The sequence below is a fragment of the Ranitomeya variabilis genome, chromosome 3, assembly GCF_051348905.1.
Source record: "Ranitomeya variabilis isolate aRanVar5 chromosome 3, aRanVar5.hap1, whole genome shotgun sequence".
NCBI lineage: Eukaryota > Metazoa > Chordata > Amphibia > Anura > Dendrobatidae > Ranitomeya > Ranitomeya variabilis.
Window position 1 is genome coordinate 276,934,793 of NC_135234.1, and position 18,989 is coordinate 276,953,781.

An 18,989-nucleotide genomic window follows, 5' to 3' on the forward strand; every position below is an offset into this window, starting at 1 on the left:
TATAAGTGCCACAATATTTCAGTGGCCACGTATATAAGTGCCATGTATTTAAGTGCCACGTATTTAAGTGCCACGTATTTAAGTGCCACGTATTTCAGTGCCACGTATTTCAGTGCCACGTATTTCAGTGCCACGTATTTATGTGCCACGTATTTTTCAGTGCCTGAAATACGTGGCACTGAAATACGTGGCACTGAAATATCGTGGCACTGAAGTATTTACGTGCCACGTATTTTTCAGTGCCTGAAATACGTGGCACTGAAATACGTGGCACTGAAATATCATGGCACTGAAATACGTGGCACTTAAATACGTGGCTCTTAAATACGTGGCTCTTAAATACGTGGCACTTATATACGTGGCACTTATGACTGTCACAAAATGTTCAGTAAACGGTTAGGGGTGAGGTTAGGGGTAGGGTTTCAGGTAGAATTGGGGAGTTTCCACTGTTCAGGCACATCAGGGGCTCTCCAAACGCGACATGGCGTCCAATCTCAATTCCAGCCAATTCTGCGTTGAAAAAGTAAAACAGTGCTCCTTCCCTTCCGAGCTCTCCCGTGCGTCCAAAAAGGGGTTTACCCCAACATATGGGGTATCAGCGTACTAGGGACAAATTGAACAACAACTTCTGGGGTCCAAGTTCTCTTGTTATCCTTGGGAAAATAAAAATTTGGGGGGCTAAAAATCATTTTTGTGGGAAAAAAATATGTTTTATTTTCACGGCTCTGCGTTGTAAACTGTAGTGAAACACTTGGGGGTTCAAAGTTCTCACAACACATCTAGATAAGTTCCTTGGGAGGTCTAGTTTCCAATATGGGGTCACTTGTGGGGGGTTTGTACTATTTGGGTACATCAGGGGCTCTGCAAATGCAACGTGACGCCTGCAGACCAATCCATTTAAGTCTGCATTCCAAATGGCGCTCCTTCCCTTCCGAGCTCTGTCATGCGCCCAAACAGTGGTTCCCCCCCACATAGGGGGTATCAGCGTACTCAGGACAAATTGGACAACAACTTTTAGGGTCCAATTTATCCTGATACCCTTGTGAAAATACAAAACTGGGGGCTAAATTTCATTTTTGTGAAAAAAAAAAAAAATTATTTTCAAGGCTCTGCGTTATAAACTGTAGTGAAACACTTGGGGGTTCAAAGTTCTCACAACACATCTAGATAAGTTCCTTGGGGGGTCTAGTTTCCAATATGGGGTCACTTGTGGGGGGTTTGTACTGTTTGGGTACATCAGGGGCTCTGCAAATGCAACGTGACGCCTGCAGACCAATCCATTTAAGTCTGCATTCCAAATGGCGCTCCTTCCCTTCCGAGCTCTGTCATGCGCCCAAACAGTGGTCCCCCCCCACAAATGGGGTATCAGCGTACTCCAGACAAATTGGACAACAACTTTTGGGGTCCAATTTATCCTGATACATATGTGAAAATACAAAACTGGGGGCTAAAAAATCATTTTTGTGAAAAAAAAAATAATTTTTATTTTCACGGCTCTGCGTTATAAACTGTAGTGAAACACTTGGGGGTTCAAAGCTCTCAAAACACATCTAGATAAGTTCCTTAGGGGGTCTACTTTCCAAAATGGTGTCACTTGTGGGGGGGTTTAATGTCACTTGTGGGGGGGTTTAATGTTTAGGCACATCAGGGGCTCTCCAAACGCAACATGGCATCCCATCTTAATTCCAGTCAATTTTGCATTGAAAAGTAAAATAGCGCTTCTTCCCTTCTGAGCTCTGCTATGCGCCCAAACAATGGTTTACACCCACATATGGGGTATCGTCGTACTCAGGACAAATTGCACAACAACTTTTGTGGTCTAATTTCTTCTCTTACCCTTGGGGAAATAAAAAAATGGGGGTGAAAAGATCATTTTTGTGAAAAAATATGATTTTTTATTTTTACGGCTCTGCATTATAAACTTCTGTGAAGCACTTGTTGGGTCAAAGTGCTCAACACACATCTAGATAAGTTCCTTAAGGGGTCTACTTTCCAAAATGGTGTCACTCGTGGGGGGTTTCAATGTTTAGGCACATCAAGGGCTCTCTAAATGCAACATGGCGTCCCATCTCAATTCCAGTCAATTTTGCATTGAAAAGTCAAATGGCGCTCCTTCCCTTCCGAGCTCTGCCCTGCGCCCAAACAATGGTTTACACCCACATATAGGGTATCAGCGTACTCAGGACAAATTGCACAACAATTTTTGGGGTCCAATTTCTTCTCTCACCCTTGGGAAAATAAAAAATTGGGGGTGAAAAGATCATTTTTGTGAAAAAATATGATTTTTTATTTTTACGGCTCTGCATTATAAACTTCTGTAAAGCACTTGTTGGGTCAAAGTGCTCACCACACATCTAGATAAGTTCCTTAGGGGGTCTACTTTCCAAAATGGTGTCACTTATTAGGGGTTTCAATGTTTAGGCACATCAGGGGCTCTCCAAATGCAACATGGCGTCCCATCTCAATTCCAGTCAATTTTGCATTGAAAAGTCAAATGGCGCTCCTTTGCTTCCAAGCTCTGCCATGCGCCCAAACTGTGGTTTACCCCCACATATGGGGTATCAGCGTACTCAGGACAAATTGTACAACAACTTTTGGGGTCTATTTTCTCCTGTTACCCTTGGTAAAATAAAACAAATTGGAGCTGAAATAAATTTTGTGTGAAAAAAAGTTAAATGTTCATTTTTATTTAAACATTCCAAAAATTCCTGTGAAACACCTGAAGGGTTAATAAACTTCTTGAAAGTGGTTTTGAATACCTTGAGGGGTGCAGTTTTTAGAATGGTGTCACACTTGGGTATTTTCTATCATATAGACCCGTCAAAATGACTTCAAATGAGATGTGGTCCCTAAAAAAAAATGGTGTTGTAAAAATGAGAAATTGCTGGTCAACTTTTAACCCTTATAACTCCGTCACAAAAAAAAATTTTGGTTCCAAAATTGTGCTGATGTAAAGTAGACATGTGGGAAATGTTATTTATTAAGTATTTTGTGTGACATATGTCTGTGATTTAAGGGCATAAAAATTCAAAGTTGGAAAATTGCGAAATTTTCAAAATTTTCGCCAAATATTTGTTTTTTTCACAAATAAACGCAAGTTATATCGAAGAAATTTTACCACTAACATGAAGTACAATATGTCACGAGAAAACAATGTCAGAATCGCCAAGATCCGATGAAACGTTCCAGAGTTATAACCTCATAAAGGGACAGTGGTCAGAATTGTAAAAATTGGCCTGGTCATTAACGTGCAAACCACCCTCGGGGCTTAAGGGGTTAAACGAGGGGTACCAACAATTTTGACCACGTGTGTACAGACTCAGCCACAGCTGCAATGTATGAAAGTAGATGCCGCCTGCCCAGGGGCATTGAAATGATGAAGGGTAAACATTTAAAGCCAAAGCAATTAGAAAGTTATTTTAACCTTTTTAGCAAAACTATATGACTGAGCGGTGTCAGTCTATGATATCATGAGCCAATTTCATACCAATCTTCCACAGACTATAGAAAATCACAGTGTCGTCTCTGACATTACCAGCCATTCTTCATAAACTAGCTGCACAGGCTGTATGCTTCTTGCCCTCTGCTAGTGAAATTTATGAAGGTGAATTCTGTACCTGTTCCTTCAGTTCATTGAGCTGTGAAGTTAGATGAGTAACCAGCCGCATGGTTGAGTTCAGTTTGTCCTGGAGGCTACGTATTTCATTCTGCTCTCCCTCCCCTTCATTACTGACTAGAGACATTGCTCTCATCCTAGGGAACCAGTCCAGGTTTTTACTCTGCAGAAAAAGTAATCAAATATAATATGTATATATTATTAACATGGCGTTATCAGTTTACTTATATATTCACACTCAAATACAACATATTTCTGCCTTCCATCATCAGAGCATCTTTTGCCTGATACATTGAACACACTGCATGTGGAATGTCATTAAAGCACCACTTCAGCGTTTTTGTTATTGCACTGCTGGAGTGATGCTTTAAATATAATTCCCCTGCCCTTGTCTGATACTCATCTTCCGGCATATTCATCTGTTCTCAACGCTGCTCATGTCGAACTCCGGCGAAAAACTACCTGCCTGCAGCTCCAATATTTCATGGAATTGTGCGGTGGTCACTTTTCACTACAAGTCTATGACAGCCTTGTTCTGGCCTCGTACTGGCTCTCATAAACTTGTATTGAGAGCCTGTGACACAGCTTCTTAATTTCAGACAGTCAGAAGCTACTGTCGCAAGATGGCGCCGTGGGATTGGAGATGTAGAAAAAGGGTGAAGACGCCAGAGGGTGAGTATATGACCAGGGGCAGGGGGACTTACATTTAAAGCACCTCTCCAGCGCTAAAAAAATAAAAACACATGAAGTGGTGCTTTTAATTAGACCTAAAACTGAAATATAATAGTTCTATAATTATGGTGGACAAAGTGAACTGCACAGCACTCATTATTGATATTCCTTCAAGACATTAATTTATTTAATTCTAAGCTTAAAGGCATGTTCCCATCTCAGACATTTATGGCATATCATGTGGATGTGGGTCCAGTATTTAGCAGTGGGTCCCACTGGTGGTCGGGGCTCTGTCTTGCGCCACTATAAACATTGAGGTGGCTGAGCTCATGCTCTCCATTCACTTTTATAGGAATTCCCAAAAACCGTAAGCAAGTATGTGAGGTGGGATCTGCATCTATGAGATATTGAATTTTTCCCATGGATACGCCATATATGGCTGAAATGGGAATGCCCCTTTAAGCAGTTTTACTTGCACATTCAAGCCTTATCCTTCAAAGGGATTTCCACTTTCAAGTGGACCCTAAACATTGCTCAATACCTAAAATAACAAGCACAGCAGGTACTCGCCCTTTCTGGTCCAGTGACGGGTGTCTGCCGCTGCTCCATACTCATTGTTTTGGCTGCAGCCATGATGTCACGTTCACAATGTGCATTAACGCTGCAGCTAATCAATGAGTTCGGGTGTCATAGTGATGTCACGGCTGCAGCCCAAACACTGAGGCCCGGGTAGTGGCTGATAGCCGTAGCGTAGCATTTGGCTCCAATTTCTTGAAAGTGGAAAACCACTTTAAGAGTCATATGCCCCCTGAAGAAGGGATTTACGCGAAACGTACGTTCGGGTACGGGGCAAACGCCAAGGCAGGACGTTCAATATGGGTAAATAATGCTAAATTGCCACAAATGTATACTCATTATGTTTTCTCCTTCTGAGTAATCTAGAATATTGACAGATTTACCTGATGCACTTGCACTTTATTTGCCTGTTTGTACGTTGGATTATTCCTCCTCTGGGACAACATAATAACATTTAACAACTAATGGCAACTCTAGTATGACAATATACAGTACAGACCAAAAGTTTGGACACACCTTCTCATTTAAAGATTTTTCTGTATTTTCATGACGATGAAAATTGTACATTCACACTGAAGGCATCAAAACTATGAATTAATACATGTGGAATTATATACTTAACAAAAAAGTGTGAAACAACTGAAAGTTTATTTTATATTCTAGGTTCTTCAAAGTAGCCACCTTTTGCTTTGATGACTGCTTTGCACACTCTTGGCATTCTCTTGATGAGCTTCAAGAGGTAGTCACCGGGAATGGTCTTCCAACAATCTTGAAGGAGTTCCCAGAGATGCTTAGCACTTGTTGGTTGGCCCTTCTGCCTTCACTCTGCGGTCCAGCGCACCCCAAACCATCTCGATTGTGTTCAGGTCTGGTGACTGTGGAGGCCAGGTCATCTGGCGTAGCACCCCATCACTCTCCTTCTTGGTCAAATAGCCCTTACACAGCCTAGAGTTGTGGTTGGGGTCATTGTCCTGTTGAAAAATAAATGATTGTCCAACTAAACGCAAACCGGATGGAATAGCATGCCGCTGCAAGATGCTGTGGTAGCCATGCTGGTTCAGTATGCCTTCAATTTTGAATAAATCCCCAACAGTATCACCAGCAAAGCACCTCCACACCTTCACACCTCCTCCTCCATGCTTCATGATGGGAACCAGGCATGTAGAGTCCATCCGTTCACCTTTTCTGCGTCGCACAAAGACACGGTGGTTGGAACCAAAGATCTCAAATTTGGGCTCATCAGACCAACGCACAGATTTCCACTGGTCTCATGTCCATTCCTTGTGTTCGTTAGCCCAAACAAGTCTCTTCTGCTTGTTGCCTGTCATTAGCAGGTTTCCTAGCAGCTATTTTACCATGAAGGTCTGCTGCACAAAGTCTCCTCTTAACAGTTGTTGTAGAGATGTATCTAAGAAAGATATAGTAATAATATATCAGTATTCGCGCTGATTTAACCCTAATAGGGAAATATCAAATATAGTAATCCATGAGGTAAAAGCTAAAAGAGTGAATCAATGCATGAGTAGCCGCTGTAGTGTAGTCATGCGTTAACTAGAGATCGCCCCTTCGGGGTTGACATAAATTTACCTTTCAATGCTTGTGCTATAAAAAACTAGAAAACCATCTGAGTGCTGGTAAGGTTCTTACCCGGAAAAGGAGTTTGTGCAGGCGAAGGAATGCTATGCTGAAGGCTGCAGTTCAAGAGTTCGGCTGGCAATGCTTTGCTGAAGGCTGCAGTCCAAGAGTTCGGCTAGCAAGCGACAGCTGCCGCGGCCGGTGGCAGCATGCCGCTCCTCTAGGCTCTATGTGTAGTGGCGTGCAGTCAGGCGTCCTGCCTAGTGCAAAAGGTGAAAACGGTGCTGGAGCAGGACCTGCGTGCCGGGGTGAGCAGCGTGACAGCGCACGTGACTAGAGGTACGGTATGGATGGCGGTAGGGAACAAACAACCGACGCGTTTCAGAGACGTCTGTCTCCTTCCTCATGGATGCATTGCCAGCCGAACTCTTGGACTGCAGCCCTCAGCATAGCATTCCTTCGCCTGCACAAACTCCTTTTCCGGGTAAGAACCTTACCAGCACTCAGATGGTTTTCTAGTTTTTTATAGCACAAGCATTGAAAGGTAAATTTATGTCAACCCCGAAGGGGCGATCTCTAGTTAATGCATGACTACACTACAGCGGCTACTCATGCATTGATTGACTCTTTTAGCTTGTACCTCATGGATTACTATATTTGATCTTTCCCTATTAGGGTTAAATCAGCGTGAGTACTGATATATTATTACTATATCTTTCTTAGATTGATCTTTGTCAAATACAATCGTAAGTGGTGATTGTTGTATTCGCAGCAGTATTATTAACTCTGTAATACATGGCGCCACTTGGCTTTTTTTTTAAATATTTTTGTTATATGTTGTAGAGATGTGTCTGCTGCTAGAACTCTGTGTGGCATTGACCTGGTCTCTAATATGAGCTGCTGTTAACCTGCAATTTCTGAGGCTGGTGACTTGGATAAACTTATTCTCAGAAGCAGAGGTGACTCTTGGTCTTTCTTTCCTGGGGCGGTCCTCATGTGACTTTGTAGTGCTTGATGGTTTTTGCCACTGCACTTGGGGACACTTTCAAAGTTTTCCCAATTTTTCGGACTGACTGACCTTCATTTCTTAAAGAAATGATGGCCACTAGTTTTTCTTTACTTTGCTGCTTTTTTCTTGCCATAATACAAATTCTAACAGTCTATTCAGTAGTATTATCAGCTGTGTATCCACCAGACTTCTGCACAACACAACTGATGATCCCAACCCCATTTATAAGGCAAGAAATCCCACTTATTAAACCTGACAGGGCACACCTGTGAAGTGAAAACCATTCCCGGTGACTACCTCTTGAAGCTCATCAAGAGAATGCCAAGAGTGTGCAAAGCAGTCATCAAAGCAAAAGGTGGCTACTTTGAGAAACCTAGAATATAAGACATAATTTCAGTTGTTTCACTTTTTTGTTACAGTTGTGGCCAAAAGTATTGACACCCCTGCAATTCTGTCTGATAATCCTCAGTTTCTTCCTGAAAATGATTGCAATCACAAATTCTTTGGTATTATTATCTTCATTTAATTTGTCTTAAATGAAAAAACACAAAAGAGAATGAAGCAAAAAGCAAAACATTGATCATTTCACACAAAACTCCAAAAATGGGCCAGACAAAAGTATTGGCACCCTCAGCCTAATACTTGGTTGCACAACCTTTAGCCAAAATAACTGCGACCAACCGCTTCCGGTAACCATCAATGAGTTTCTTACAATGCTCTGCTGGAATTTTAGACCATTCTTCTTTGGCAAACTGCTCCAGGTCCCTGATATTTGAAGGGTGCCTTCTCCAAACTGCCATTTTTAGATCTCTCCACAGGTGTTCTATGGGATTCAGGTCTGGACTCATTGCTGGCCACCTTAGAAGTCTCCAGTGCTTTCTCTCAAACCATTTTCTAGTGCTTTTTGAAGTGTGTTTTGTGTCATTGTCCTGCTGGAAGATCCATGACCTATGAGGGAGACCCAGCTTTCTCAAAATTTGTTGGTAGTCTTCAGACTTCATAATGCCATGCACACGGTCAAGCAGTCCAGTGCCAGAGGCAGCAAAGCAACCCCAAAACATCAGGGAACCTCTGCCATTTTTGACTGTAGGGAACATGTTCTTTTCTTTGAATGCCTCTTTTTTTCCACTGTAAACTCTATGTTGATGCCTTTGCCCAAAAAGCTCTACTTTTGTCTCATCTGACCAGAGAACATTCTTCCAAAACGGTTTAGGCTTTTTCAGGTAAGTTTTGGCAAACTCCAGCTTGGCTTTTTTATGTCTCGGGGTAAGAAGTGGGGTCTTCCTGGGTCTCCTACCATACAGTCCCTTTTCATTCAGACGCCGACGGATAGTACGGGTTGACACTGTTGTACCCTCGGACTGCAGGGCAGCTTGAACTTGTTTGGATGTTAGTCGAGGTTCTTTATCCAACATCCGCACAATCTTGCGTTGAAATCTCTTGTCAATTTTTCTTTTCCGTCCACATCTAGGGAGGTTAGCCACAGTGCCATGGGCTTTAAACTTCTTGATGACACTGCGCACGGTAGACACAGGAACATTCAGGTCTTTGGAGATGGACTTGTAGCCTTGAGATTGCTCATGCTTCCTCACAATTTGGTTTCTCAAGTCCTCAGACAGTTCTTTGGTCTTCTTTCTTTGCTCCATGCTCAATGTGGTACACACAAGGACACAGGCTGAGTCAACTTTAATCCATGTCAACTGGCAGCAAGTGTGATTTAGTTATTGCCAAAACCTGTTAGGTGCCACAGGTAAGTTACAGGAGCTGTTAATTACACAAATTAGAGAAGCATCACATGATTTTTCGAACAGTGCCAATACTTTTGTCCACCCCCTTTTTTTTATGCTTGGTGTGGAATTATATCCAATTTGGCTTTAGGACAATTCTTTTTGTGTTTTTTCATTTAAGACAAATTAAATGAAGATAATAATAACAAAGAATTTGTGTTTGCAATCATTTTCAGGAAGAAACTGAGTATTATCTGACAGAATTGCAGGGATGTCAATACTTTTGGCCACAACTGTAAGTATATAATTCCACATGTGTTAATTCATAGTTTTGATGCCTTCCGTGTGAATGTACAATTTTCAAAGTCATGAAAATACAGAAAAATCTTTAAATGAGAAGGTGCATCCAAACTTTTGGTCTGTACTGTATATTTAAGTCCTTCCTTGCTTATGGCCTCTTTTGTTTGAACCCTGGGTCATCCCTTGTGAGACCTACATGTACCCTTTGCATTTTTCCTATAGTTTAAACTGCTGAAAAATCATTTGTAATGTTGATGTTCAATAAAAGAAACTATTTTGGACTTCTATTGGCATAAAAAGACTCAGTTTCTCCTTGTTCAAATGTTTGTCATGAGTCGCCAATATATGGGTACACTTAATATTTGGAACTAGTATTTTCTTTATATTCACTTTAAGAGACATATTTGATTTATAGGTCAATCATTAATCTTAAATTAAACACAATCAAAAATATTTCTTTATGAACTTATTTACAATTGAACTCCAAAAGTTACATTTCTGGGATATGTAACCAATGAGTGAGTGGTAATACAGCTACAAGTTATTTATATTATCTTTGAACACCACTTTATTTCTTAAATTGGTCCAAAATTCTGAGTAATTTCTTGACATATATACAGTTATATGAAAAAGTTTGGGCACCCCTATTAATCTTAAGCTTTATGTTTTATAAAAATTCTTTTTTTTGCAACAGCTATTTCAGTTTCATATATCTAATAACTGTTGGACACAGTAATGTTTCTGCCTTGAAATGAGTTTTATTGTACTAACAGAAAATGTGCAATCTGCATTCAAACAAAATTTGACAGGTGCATAAGTATGGGCACCTCACCAGAAAAGTGACATTAATATTTAGTAGATCCTCCTTTTGCAAAAATCACAGCCTCTAGTCGCTTCCTGTAGCTTTTAATGAGTTGCTGGATCCTGGATGAAGGTATTTTTGACCATTCCTCTTTACAAAACAATTCCAGTTCAGTTAAGTTTGATGGTCGCCAAGCAAGGACAGCCCTCTTCAAATGATCCCACAGATGTTCAATAATATTCAGGTCTGGTGACTGGGATGGCCATTCCAGAACAGTGTAATTGTTCCTCTGCATGAATGCCTGAGTAGATTTGGAGCGGTGTTTTGGATCATTGTCTTGCTGAAAGATCCATCCCCTGCGTAACTTCAACTTTGTCACTGATTCATGAACATTATTGTCAAGAATCTGCTGATACTGAGAGGAATCCATGCGTCCCTCAACTTTAACAAGATTCCCGGTGCCGGCATTGGCCACACAGCCCCAAAGCATGATGGAACCTCCACCAAATTTTACTGTGGGTAGCAAGTGTTTTTCTTGGAATGCTGTGTTTTTTTGCCGCAATGCATAACGCCTTTTTGTATGACCAAACAACTCAATCTTGGTTTCATCAGTCCACAGGACCTTCTTCCAAAAAGAAATTGGCTTCTCCAAATGTGCTTTTGCATACCTCAGCCGACTCTGTTTGTGGTGTGCTTGCAGAAACGGCTTCTTTCGCATCACTCTCCCATACAGCTTCTCCTTGTGCAAAGTGCGTTGTATAGTTGACCGATGCACAGTGACACCATCTGCAGCAAGTGGATGCTGCAGCTCTCTGGAGGTGGTCTGAGGATTGTCCTTGACTGATCTCACCATTCTTCTCTGCCTTTCTGATGTTTTTCTTGGCCTGCCCACTTCTGGCCTTAACAAGAACTGTACCTGTGTTCTTCCATTTCCTTACTATGTTCCTCACAGTGGAAATTGACAGGTTAAATCTCTTAGACAGCTTTTTGTATCCTTCCCCTGAACAACTATGTTTAATAATCTTTGTTTTCAGATCATTTGACAGTTGTTTTGAGGAGCCCATGATGCCACTCTTCAGAGGAGATTCAAACAGGAGAACAACTTGCAAGTGGCCACTTTAAGTAGCTTTTCTCATGATTGCATACACCCGACTATGAAGTTCAAAGCTCAATGAGGTTACAAAACCAAAAAAAGTGCTTTAGTAAGTCAGTAAAAAGTAGGTAGGAGTATTTAAAACAAGAAAATGATAAGGGTGCCCATACTTATGCACCTGTCAAATTTTGTTTGAATGCAGATTGCACATTTTCTGTTAGCACAATAATCCTCATTTCAAGGCAGAAACATTACTGTGTCCAACAGTTATTAGATATATGATACTGAAATAGCTGTTGCAAAAAAAACAATTTTTATAAAAACATTAAGCTTAAGATTAATAGGGGTGCCCAAACTTTTTCATATAACTGTATCACTAGCTGTATGTCACTAGCTGATAGAGATTGTGTTTTCTGTTACTCTAAATCCCTTGCCATAGCCATAGATTATAACGATAAATGTCTACCACCTATAATGTGAGTCTACGAGCTGGCCACGTAATATTATACATTGCGTACAATATCACAGAATGCAGTATACAGTAAGCTCCTGGTTTCCCACTAGTATTGGAAGAATTATATCAATGAACTCTGACTACGCAGAGAATTTGGAGCTGTGTATCAGAAAACCTAAACTCGAATGCAATAAACCTTACATCATGTTATTTTTAAAAGTTGGACATTCACTTCAAAATCAATAATCATCTCAGTATTGCAGAATGTCTGCACTGGATTAAACAGAAAATGTGTTATTTACTTTAATATGTTAATAAAATACATAGGGAATGTGTCTTTGCCGTGGATACATTTAGCACATTACAGCCATATAGCCACCTTCCTCAGACTTAGGCCATGTTCACATGATGCGTTTTCTTTATGTAAATTTTCGGCTGCGTTTCACAGAACCAGCAAAGTCTATGAGATTTCAGAAAACTCATGCACACACATTGTTTTTTTTGTCCTCATTATTTTGTGCCAGACATTGTTTTTTGCAAAAATGGAGCATGCGCACTAATTTCAGCATTGTTTCAGCATTTTTCACCAGTGCAAATAACGCTGCAAAAATGCAAATATCAGTTTGTGCTGTATTTTTGGTGTAGAATCAGATTTTTTTTATGCACTAAACTTTATCAGCACGCACAAGAGACAAACGTACCATCACAAAAATGCAGCAAAAACGCAACAAAATCTGCTTTTTGAGGCAAGTTTCTTACTGCTAGGAAAGCAGGTTTTGCCTTAGGAAACATAATTACAACATAGCAAGGCCCTGAATAATTCTGTATAACCTTCTACTTCTCAGTTCTGTAAAGAATCATACAGTACACTTAACATTAATTTCATCTATATTTTATACTATTTACACAGTTAAATGGCTGTATGTGACAGATGTATCCTGCATTATATGTTAAAAAATGAAAACCATGGCCACTAGAAATCAGTACTGTAAAATGTATAATTATGGCTGTAGTCAATTTTTTCCATTATATTAATTCATCCCCAAATGTCACGGCTCCATAACTGAGATAATTGGTTGCGGTGATGCTGTTTAATGTTTCACATAACTAACAAAACATATTCTGCACAAAAGCATACATAGCAAACGAACTGTGGGCCTGCAATAAATAAAAACATGTAATTCCCTCACAGTTCAGGTACAGAAAATGAATAAGTAACAGTCGTCATATATCAGAGAAGCATATCTTTAAACATTCAAAAGCCTTGTTAAATTAAAAAATAATAAAAACAAAAAAAATTGCCACAAATCGCAAGTACCGAAAAGGCCCCTAAGTGCTCTTAAAAAATATGTATAACACACTAAGGTCTCCTTGGATTGTATCCAACCCCTTCTTTAATGCAAACACAGCATTAGTAATGTCAAAGTGACCTCAATATATATGGCTAAGGACCATATATGTGATACTTTCAAAAGGGGGTGCAACTAGGCACTAACCATGCAGGGTGTCCAAACTTTTGCATCTGCTCATTTTCCTATATGTAATTTTAAAAATGTAAAAGATGAAAATATTTTTTTGCCTAAAATACAAAAGAAATGTGTCCTCTTTATCTTTAGGCCTTTTAGAGATCATTTCATCTTCACCTTGCTTAACTGTTCACAATAACAATAATTTTGCCCAGGGGAGCAAAAACTTTTACATGCCACTGAATAAAATGATGGAATAGCAGAAGATGTGTGGCTGTGTAGAGCCAACACTTGCCTCTTTTTGTTGGCTTGGTTCATTAGGGCGTCTGTCCCTGTGTGGTGCATATTATAGTGCTGGGAAGCCCGTCTGATAATACTATAGGCGTCATTAATAGGCTGACACTTTGCATCACATTTACCTGTGTGCATTGTTTTTCTACTAGGCAGCCAACCCCTCCATAAGCTGCTAGGTGTGGGGGTGGTTGTTTTTACACACGCTTTTTTGTGACGTAGCAACGATCCCGCTAACGATCTCGTTATGTGTGACAGCGACCAACGATCAGGCCCCTGCTGGGAGATCATTGGTCGTAGGGTATGATCAGGACCTTTTTTTGGTCGCTGATCACCCGCTGTCATCGCTGGATCGGCATGTGTGACACCGATCCAGCGATGTGTTCACTTGTAACCAGGGTAAACATCGGGTTACTAAGCGCAGGGCCGCGCTTAGTAACCCGATATTTACCCTGGTTACCATTGTAAAAGTAAAAAAAAAAAAAACACTACATACTCACATTCCGATGTCTGTCACGTCCCCCGCCGTCAGCTTCCCGCACTGACTGTCAGTGCCGGCCGTAAAGAAGAGCACAGCGGTGTCACACATGCCGATCCAGCGATGACAGCGTGTGATCAGCGACCAAAAAAAGGTCCTGATCATACCCTACGACCAATGATCTCCCTGCACTTTAGTAACCTGATGTTTACCCTGGTCACCCGGATGCTGCAGGGGAACTTCGGCATCGTTGAAGACAGTTTCAACGACGCCGAAGTCGTTCCCCTGATCGTTGGTCGCTGGAGAGAGCTGTCTGTGTGACAGCTCCCCAGCGACCACACAACGACTTACCAACGATCACGGCCAGGTCGTATCGCTGGTCGTGATCGTTGGTAAGTCGTTTATTGTAACGGTACCTTAAGGCCAGCACTGGCAGCCCCAGCAACAGATGCACAGTATAGCTAAAACATTATGGGCAGGCAGGAGATGTCTGGCTATATGAGGACTTTGGAACTTGCAGCAGAAGAACAGTGAAGAAAATAATGGACAAGCTGAAAGATGCTGTGACTGATCAAATCATAGAAATCAGCTATAGGAGAATGAAAATCAGCAGTGTTCCACGCATGATTCATTTTGACAAATGTAAGGTTTTCCACACTTGCAGAGGACAGTCTGATTCCCTTGGGTGTGACTAAGCCATCTGCCGCACTGTATACCTTCTCTAACACTTTCCTCCGGGTACTTCAATTTCCACCCACTCCAAAGACATACTGATAGGGAATTTGGATTGTGAGCCCCAATGGAGACAGCGATGATAATGTATGTAAAGTGCTATTGAATTAATGGTGCTATATAAGTGAGTAAAAATAAATAAGCAATTGAGTATGCAGTTTGCCAGCACAGCCAAGAGCTCTGTTGGTAAACTTTCTGAACCCCACTGCAATGGTTGGTTGTCATACCCAGCATCATTAATTTCACACTGATGGTCAGTCTTGTCCTTGGTAGGTTATAAGTTAATGTTCCCCTGTAAATCCACCTGCTGCTTCTTTTCCTCATCATGAACCTCCTACACATTCTACTGCATGAAACATTTTCCTTGAAAGTCCTTAAGAATCCCAAGGTGGTAATGAACATAGATAAATTGCTGTTTTCCTCTATCTTCTGTTGTACTATTTTAATTTATTTTTCAATATAAATAAGGGAGATGACATTGTGGATTCCACAGTTGTCCTTACTGAAAAATTTCATAGCCTTTTCAAAGAGTAGGTGACATCTGCCACTGGCAGTATAGCGCGATTTCCATCCTCCTCTCCCCCCAGTAGGGATGTGTTATGAACTCTATTTTTAGGCTCCCTCTAGTGGTCACAAGCGGTACTGTGTAGTGTTGTCTTTCTGCAGGTTGGCTGCATCAGCTGGTTCGTTATCCTGGTTGGTTTCCTATTTAGCTCACCTGCATACTCAGTTCCTTGCCTGCTATCAATGTATTCAGTGCTCTTCAGATTCCTTGTGATTACCTTGCTCCCAGCCTCTCCAAGACAAGATAAGTTTTTGTCCGTTCATTTTTTGATTATCAGCATTCATCATGTTTCTTGTCCAGCTTGCTAAGATGTGATCTCCTCGCTTGCTGGTTGCTCTAGGGGACTGAGTTTCTCCCCCCACACCGTTAGTTGGTGCGGGGGTTCTTGAAATCTCAGTGTGGATATTTTGTAAGGGTTTTTACTGACCGCACAGACCCCTTTACTATTTTCTGCTATCTAGTATTAGTGGGCCTCATTTGCTGAATCTGTTTTCACCCCTGTGTATGTGCCTTCCTCTTACCTCACCGTTATTATTTGTTGGGGGCTTCTATATCTTTGGGGATTATTTCTCTGGAGGCAAGAGAGGTCTTTCTTTCTCTCTAGGGGTAGTTAGTTCCTCAGGCTGGCTCGAGACGTCTAGGATTTTTAGGCACGTTCACCGGCTACTTCTAGTGTGTTTGGATAGGTTCAGATTTGCGGTCAGTCCAGTTTGCCACCTCCCTAGAGCTTGTCCTATGTTTACTACTTAGCTGGAGTAATTCGTGATCCTCAACCACTAAGGATCATAACAGTATAGCAGGCCAAAAAAGTGTTTAATGCATCGCAGAAGTGGGATAAAAAGAAGACCTGAGTACATTTTTTTTTTCTCCCTCCCGCTTTTCCTTTGCTGCAGTCTGTTTAGCTTCTTTCATCCCCTTGAACTCTGGGTGGTTTTGAGCTCAGCTGCAGACATGAATGTTCAGACTCTGACTTCTAGTGTGGATCATCTTACTGCACGGGTGCAAAGTATTCAGGATTTTGTTATTCATAGCCCTATGTCAGAACCAAAGATACCCATTCCTGAGTTGTTTTCTGGAGATAGATCTAGGTTTCAGAATTTTAAGAATAATTGTGAGTTGTTTCTGTCTCTGAGACCTCGTTCCTCTGGTGATTCCGCTCAGCAAGTTAAAATTGTTATCTCCTTGTTGCGTGGTGACCCTCAAGATTGGGCCTTCTCTCTGGCGCCAGGAGATCCTGCATTGCTTAATGTAGATGCATTTTTTCTGGCTCTTGGACTGCTTTATGAGGAGCCTAATCTTGAGAATCAGGCAGAAAAAGCGTTGCTGGCTATCTCTCAAGGTCAGGATGAAGCAGAGGTGTATTGTCAAAAATTTCGGAAATGGTCGGTGCTTACTCAATGGAATGAGTGTGCCCTGGCTGCAAATTTCAGAGAAGGTCTTTCTGAGGCCGTTAAGAATGTTATGGTGGGGTTTCCCACCCCTACAAGTCTGAGTGATTCTATGGCTTTAGCCATTCAGGTTGATCGGCGTTTGCGGGAGCGCAAATCTGCTCATCCTTTGGCGGTATTTTCTGAACAGAGACCTGAGTCTATGCAATGTGACCGAACTCTGACCAGAATTGAGCGACAAAATCATAGACGTCAAAATGGGTTGTGCTTTTACTGTGGTGATTCTACTCATGTTATCTCAGCATGCTCTAAACGTTTAAAAAAAATCGCTAAACCTGTCACCATTGGTACTATACAGCCTAAATTTATTTTGTCTGTTACTTTGATTTGTTCTTTGTCGTCCTACCCGGTTATGGCTTTTGTGGATTCGGGTGCTGCCCTGAATCTGATGGATTTGTCGTTTGCCAGGCGCTGTGGTTTTGTCCTGGAGCCTTTGGAATTTCCTATTCCTCTGAGGGGAATTGATGCTACGCCATTGGCTGAGAATAAGCCTCAGTATTGGACGCAAATGACCATGTGCATGACTCCCGTACATCAGGAGGTGATTCGCTTTCTTGTTTTGCATAATTTGCATGATGTTGTTGTTTTGGGTCTGCCATGGCTGCAGACTCATAATCCAGTTTTAGATTGGAAAGCTATGTCTGTGTCAAGTTGGGGTTGTCAGGGAATTCATGGCGATACTCCGTTGGTGTCTATTGCTTCTTCCACTCCTTCTGAGGTCCCTGAGTTTTTGTCTGACTACCAGGATGTATTTGATGAGCCCAGGTCCAGTGCCCTGCCCCCTCATAGGGATTGTGACTGTGCTATAAATTTAATTCCTGGTAGTAAATTCCCTAAGGGACGACTTTTTAATTTGTCTATACCAGAGCATGCCGCGATGCGGAATTATATAAAGGAGTCTTTGGAGAAGGGACATATTCGCCCATCCTCTTCCCCTCTTGGTGCAGGATTTTTTTTTGTGGCCAAGAAGGACGGTTCTTTGAGACCTTGTATAGATTATCGTCTTCTGAATAAAATCACAGTCAAATTTCAGTATCCTTTGCCACTATTGTCTGATTTGTTTGCTCGGATTAAGGGGGCCAGTTGGTTCACTAAGATAGATCTCCGTGGTGCGTATAACCTTGTGCGCATTAAGCAGGGAGATGAATGGAAAACAGCATTTAATACGCCCGAAGGCCATTTTGAGTACTTGGTGATGCCTTTTGGACTCTCTAATGGTCCTTCTGTGTTTCAGTCCTTCATCCATGACATCTTCGGAGAATATCTGGATAAATTTATGATTGTTTATCTGGATGACATTTTGGTCTTTTCTGATGATTGGTAGTCCCATGTGAAGCAGGTCAGGATGGTGTTTCAGGTCCTGCGTGCTAATGCTTTATTTGTGAAGGGCTCAAAATGCCTCTTCGGAGTACAGAAGGTCTCCTTTTTGGGTTTTATTTTTTCTCCTTCTACTGTGGAGATGGACCCAGTCAAGGTCCAGGCTATTCATGACTGGACTCAGCCTACGTCTGTTAAGAGTCTTCAGAAGTTCTTGGGTTTTGCTAATTTTTACCGTCGTTTTATCGCTAATTTTTCTAGCGTGGTTAAACCTTTGACGGATTTGACCAAGAAGGGTTCTGATGTGACTAATTGGTCTCCTGCGGCCGTGGAGGCCTTTCGGGAACTGAAGCACTGGTTTTCTTCAGCTCCAGTCTTATGTCAACCAGATGTCTCTCTCCCCTTCCAGGTCGAGGTTGATGCTTCTGAGATTGGAGCAGGGGCTGTTTTGTCGCAGAGAAGCTCTGATGGCTCTGTGATGAAGCCATGTGCTTTCTTTTCAAGAAAGTTTTCGCCTGCCGAGCGGAATTATGATGTTGGTAATCGGGAGTTGTTGGCTATGAAGTGGGCATTTGAGGAGTGGCGACATTGGCTCGAAGGAGCTAAACATCGTGTGGTGGTCTTGACTGATCACAAAAACCTGATTTACCTCGAATCTGCCAAGCGCCTGAATCCTAGACAGGCTCGTTGGTCGCTGTTTTTCTCCCGTTTCAACTTCGTGGTCTCATACCTGCCTGGTTCAAAGAACGTGAAGGCTGATGCACTTTCTAGGAGTTTTGTGCCTGACTCTCCGGGAGTTTCTGAGCCGGCTGGTATTCTCAGAGAGGGAGTGATTTTGTCTGCCATTTCCCCAGATTTGCGACGAGTG

The 18,989-nt window shown here is 41.7% G+C and overlaps 1 protein-coding gene across 2 annotated transcripts in view; it reads right to left on the reverse strand.

Annotated features, from left to right (window-relative positions):
- The window catches only part of ITPR3 (inositol 1,4,5-trisphosphate receptor type 3), an 825,364-nt gene that overhangs the window by 10,448 nt on the left and 795,927 nt on the right, over positions 1 to 18,989 (reverse strand). For both annotated transcript variants that reach the window (XM_077295501.1, XM_077295502.1), the window contains one exon: positions 3,618 to 3,779. In XM_077295501.1, the coding sequence (XP_077151616.1) occupies positions 3,618 to 3,779 (162 nt within the window). The remainder of the gene's footprint in view (positions 1 to 3,617; positions 3,780 to 18,989) is intronic.